We start from the raw sequence: 6002 nt of genomic DNA, 5'->3' as shown, positions 1-6002 counted from the left end.
CGGTATAGCTGTATCTAATGACAACATGAGCTGCCAGGTCAGAGACTCCTATGGGATTCAGGTATAGCTGTATCTAATGACAACATGAGCTGCCAGGTCAGAGACTCCTATGGGATTCTGGTATAGCTGTATCTAATGACAACATGAACTGCCAGGTCAGACTCCTATGGGATTCAGGTATAGCTGTATCTAATGACAACATGAACTGCCAGGTCAGAGACTCCTATGGAATTCAGGTATAGCTGTATCTAATGAATCACTGACAAGAAAGAAGGAAACAAACCAGCAAGCAGCAGCCGCTGCCGTAAGAGCTTCGACCGGCTCTTTGAACCAAATAATACGATTTATCACTTTACGATGTGCGCACAACTGAAAGTGTGAAGGATGTTCAGTAACATCACGTCTCGAACTCCGGACCCTTAGTTATGCAGTCCATTCTCGTGTTTCAGCTATTTTACAATCGCCAACACCAGCCTATAGAAACAGCCAACCACCAACACATTTTTTTTTATATATTTCTAAACCATCTTTTGTTTAAAGGCGCCAAAATCATCGTTATAATTTCCCTAATATATTGTTAGTCTAAAGCTTTTTATTATTAGTTAAGAGCTGTGGTTATTTTGTAATAAATAAACTCCCATCAGTTTAAAAGCACTCAAATAGTTCGTTTTTACCGAAGCACATAGGCGTACGAGGCGGGGGAGAAGCCTCCCATCTTGCAATACATACGGCTATTCGGGCAAAATTAGACGCAGAAAATATGATGATTCGGAAAATCTCTACGTTCATTCGGGAAAAACTGGTAGCAGAAAGCCTTTCTTGCCCATAACCTCATTTGGGCAAACACTGTATACACCCCCCCCCCCCTCTGAACAATCCCTCGTATGCCGAAGCACAAAAAAGAAAATGCAAAAGAGGCAAATAAATGCTAAAAAAACACTATAAGTGTGTATAAATACATTAAAGTAGTTATAAATCTTGACATTGCATATACCATAAAATAGTTATACGGATGCAGCACATCAAAGCTTTAATTCAATTTTCAGTTTATAACTAAATCTGCTTATTTAACCATGCCTATTTAATAGGATTTTCCCTAAAAATCTTCAACGGTTATACTCGCATAAGCTGGTTATTCGCTACAGATCGACGCACTCGACACTCCTAAATTCGATTAAATCCTTTGATGTTACTTTGGTAACAATCTACTCTTGAACCCATGATCTCTAGGATTCTTCATTACCATAACAACAAATATAACTTTGAATATACAATATTTATAAATGATTACACAAACAATAAGTTCAGATAAATAAAATACTATCGTTCCTTATTATCTGAAAACCTTTTATTTTCGTCATTCATCAATCCCATGATTATTGCCGCCCACCAAAGATTCTGACTGTGCATGGCTCGTTACTTTGTTACACTTACACAATGACCACGGGCAAACGATAATTCAACAACTTTTGTTTCAAGGTTTTGGACACTTGCCAGTCAGTAACTTCACATGTTGACGGGCTTAAAAACTAATAAAAGTTTTTTGTTCGTTTTTTAAATGGCAGCGATTCTGAAACGTACACACAGCTACGGTAACTTACGCTATAAACGCCAACCAGACACCCACAGAGGACATCTCTGGGTTGAATTGTTTAAAAACAGGAGAGGGAGAGGCGGTGGTAAAGCCAAACTGCAAACAGTGTTATGAATATAAATTCAATATTAAAATAAAATTTTAAATAGTTTTTCTAGTTTATTAGCACAAACACTAGAAGACGGCCTTAAACCATTATAAACTATACCAAATGTTTGTTCAACGCACGCAAGTTGGAAACAGACAAGACATTGTTAACTCACGGCGGAGTGCACTGTGCACTACCACGCCGTACACTAACCCTATTACTGCTCGACTGACGATGTTGTTAAGTTGCTTTCTTCAACCCTAAAATCACTGATAAAGCCCATGTCCCATACGATTTTTAAACACATTTTTCTAAACTATTTATTCACCAAATTGCTTGTGGGTCCGTGACAGGTTTTATTAAAAGAATCCCTAATTACATACCATATAACTGCCTTTTGATGACGGGAAACTTTTGCGGTTTGAGTTTAGAAGAACCTTGTTTTAATTTTATATTTTTGCGAATTTGATTTGCAAAGGATTTTGTGTATGGGATTTAAGTTTTCAGGCTGCATGAATATGATCATATAACGAACATCTTTAATTAAGCAAAAGTTACCAGCATCTTTTATTAAAAACCATGGCTACAAATCTTCATAATCATATCAATTAAAGTGTAAATGAGTCAATCTTACGATCATGTAAAATTAAGTTAATATTTTAACAGTGAGATCTTTACATTAATGCCTGACAATAAATACACTGACCGAGCCTATAAGAGTTCTAAAATCGATATCAATTAACATTGCGCGAGACGCTCACTACACCCCAAGAATAAACAGACTGTGTACAAAATACGTCACATTTTACAAATTGACAGTCGACTGGTAAGTCGAGAAATAATCACAAATTAGAGTACCGCAGAAAATATCAAGTATACTGTATAAGTCGCAAACAAAAAAATGTAAACACAAATGCTGTCGATATTGAAATTAATCCTACTAATTATTTTTGGTGTTTCCTATGCATATTACACAGAAAACAAGTGGTTTCACCTAATCTGTTCAGTCAGTTCTTTAAAATGACTGCTGTGACAGTAAAAAGGTATAATTAAACGATATGAAGCAACAAGTGAACACCATCAGCAGCGAACGCGTGTAAACAAGTCGATTATTTGAGGGTTTAAACTGTTCTTATCCGTTTGTCCATGCGTTATTCTTATGCTCCTTATTTTATTGCTTATATAATTGCACATCGAGGCATAAAGACATACTTTAAGAAAATATAATTAGTTACATATGGTTTTTGTCCTTGTCACTTCATTGTATAAACAAGGCCATGCCAACAGGTTTATTCAGAGATTTCCAAACTCGGGCCGCAGGAAAATGCCCGGGGGGGGGGGGGGTAGGCAAATACATAAAACTGTGGGGGGGGGCTCAGTCAGCCCGCCAAATTTTCTGGGTGGACTTCGCGATGAGAAAGTTTGGGAACCCCCTGGTTTAACTCACCGGTAGACACAAGGATTATGACGTAATTTATGATGTTATGCACGTCAACATTACAACACTCTTTACTCTGAACAGCAGGCGAACAGATATCTCACCTCAATAACCTTCTGTAGCGTGAGCCCGTTCCTCTTTTTACCGTTGTTTTCGTCATCCGTCTCCAAAGAATCATATTCTCCAGAATCCTTTTCAATCCCTTCGTCTGCATTTTGGGATTTAGCGTCGTCGCCAGAGCTATCGCTGTCGTCAGCATTTGAAGCGTCATCAGGATCTGCCGAAGTCATTCGGTCGATTAAGATTTCTAGATTCTGACTCAGATTTCGCTCCTCATCTTCACATAGGCCGTAATCTAATGCGCGGAAAATGACAAGTCCTAGTGAGGCCACAATCTAAAGAAAAAAACATGTACACATAAAGTTACAAACAGAACGTAAAACCTCCACCATTTTATAAAATTGAAAATATCTAGCGATGGGAGAAACAGCAAGAAGACCCGAGTCGCAGTCAATATCATTTACAATGCTTTAAAAAAAAAAGAGATAAAAATACTGAACTTTTACCAAATGACGATTAATGCCACAAACAATATGTAAAAAACATACAGTTCATCTTTTGTGAAATTGATTTTCAGTGGAACACCAGTTCAAGTTGAGAAAGAGTCAGTGGTCAGTATTAGGTAGGTCAAGATACGTCTTAGATATTCATAAAATATGTCCTCGGTTCGAATATATTAGGAAATTATATGGTATTATCATATAGCCATCTTATTGCCTGTAGGATATGACACCAGTAATATAATCAATATGGCCACCCCCCCCCCCTCTCAGTGGCACAGTATGTCTGCGGAGTTACAACGCTGGAAACCGGGTTTCGATACTCGTGGTGGGCAGAGCACAGATAGCCCATTGTGTAGCTATGTGCAGCTACAAACAAACAAATATGGCCATCTATTCTAAAATATATAACTTATCCATACATGTTCTAAAACAAAGTAATATACACACACACACAAACAAAAACACTTAAAAATAATTTTCTAATTATTAATATGTTTTAAGAAAATTTTGGCAATAGGAATCGTTTTTTCGTGTGTGTGTGGAATACCTTAATCATAAACAGCCCCAAGTCTCTCACAATGTAAAAACTAATTATCAAAACTTCTCCCTTCACTGTTTTCGAGAATAAATTTATAATAAATGCAAGCAGGCTGCCTTCTGCTTCCTCCTTGATATATTATTAGACTGTCAACTAAACACCCAAGGGTAATGGATGACTATTGGAGCATGCCTCTCTTGGGAGCATCCAAAACTTCTAATGTAACCTTTAGAGGGAGGGCAGTGACGATTTATTTTACATGTTCGCTCAGTTTTACGTGGCCGTTCTCGAATTTATAAAGTGTTTATTAAATGTGACTAGAAGTAGGGCGAAATCGTTTTAGTAGTCGAGTCATTATGCATCTAAGATTATTAGCATTCTAACAATATAATCCCGGAAATGCGATATTACCTTAACTCAATACTTAACTAAAAGTGTTTATTAAATGTGACTAAGAGTAGGGCGAAATCGTTTTAGTAGTCGAGTCATTATGCATCTAAGATTATTAGCATTCTAACAATATAATGCTGGAATGCGATATTACCTTAACTCGATACTTAACTAAACATACAAACTGTGCAAATTTCTTACTTGTGAACTTGTAAATACTGTTCACTAATTATTATGCTAAACTGACCGTTGGGGGAAACCGTGTGCCCAGAGAATAATTAGAAGCGCAGCAGACTAGTACACTGAATTAAACGAAATGTTCTTATGAAACCGTGTTGAAACGAGTGAAATATAAAATATACAGCAGAGAAGAAAATGCAGTAAAAGTAAATCGAGAGCGACACAATAATGAAGAGTACCGCGAACAGTATTTTAACAAATGTAGTCTTGATACCGGCTTTGAACTTTGAGTAACCAATCCTATACAGCGTTTTAAAATCAGGTTCACTAAATGAAAACACATTAGTTACATACAGGCTAAAAATCTGTACCATGAAATGACAGCGAATAGCAAAAACGTTGTTAATTTGAGTTTAGTCCTCGTCTACTGCCACGACGAGCCTTGTTCAATACCCTAAATCAAACAATGTGAGCCTAAGGCACAGGCCAAGAGTAGCATGCAAGGCTAATAAGAAAACAAAAGGGCAAAAATAATTTCATTGTTTATAAACAGATGAGATGATGAGTGTTTTTGATTCTGCAAAATGTTATCGAGAAAAAACATAAAACTTTGCTGGTATTTAAGTCACTACAAAAACTCTTGGTCAGTATTGTTTTGTCCTAGTTCACTTTCTCTAATATTTTTCATTACACCGCATAAAACAGGGGATGTCCATCCATCTGTATATATATAAAGACGAAATGTGTGTTTGTTTGCACCCTAACTCCTCCGAGCTTATTGGGCCAATCTCAACTAAAATTTGTATGTAAACACAACGAGCTATGGGAAACGTCCTGTCCTAAGGGGGTCATAATTGAACTTAACCCTATTTATATTTTGTGAAGCCTGTTGGTTAATTACTCCCAGCCTATTGAGTCAATCTCAAACAATCTTGGCCAACTGACGCTTTAGACAATATTGAATATTCTAAAGCGAATTAAGGTCAAAGTGTGAAAGTTGCTGGATTGTTTCTCAAACAACCATGCAATAATGAGATGTAAGGTGTTCAAGGGTGGGATCACCTCAAAATCTTTATTTGTTGGTAGATGGAAAGTAAACTGCAAATGTTGTTTATGAAGAAGCTTTGTTATAATCTTAAAATTTTGAGATAAAGTGTATGTTCAATTATAAACAAGATTACGACACTTATGATATACAACATTGTTTATTG

General features: G+C 36.6%; 1 protein-coding gene across 1 annotated transcript in view; it reads right to left on the bottom strand.

Annotated features, from left to right (window-relative positions):
* Positions 1-6002, bottom strand: part of LOC106469631 (protein spire homolog 1-like) — a 125790-nt gene that overhangs the window by 42833 nt on the left and 76955 nt on the right. Inside the window, exon 3 of the mRNA XM_022399127.1 lies at positions 3225-3515. Within this exon, the coding sequence (XP_022254835.1) occupies positions 3225-3515 (291 nt within the window). The remainder of the gene's footprint in view (positions 1-3224; positions 3516-6002) is intronic.

The sequence above is a fragment of the Limulus polyphemus genome, unplaced genomic scaffold (genome assembly GCF_000517525.1).
Source record: "Limulus polyphemus unplaced genomic scaffold, Limulus_polyphemus-2.1.2 Scaffold98, whole genome shotgun sequence".
NCBI classification, from domain to species: Eukaryota; Metazoa; Arthropoda; class Merostomata; order Xiphosura; family Limulidae; genus Limulus; species Limulus polyphemus.
This window is presented reverse-complemented; position numbering and strand designations above follow the sequence as displayed.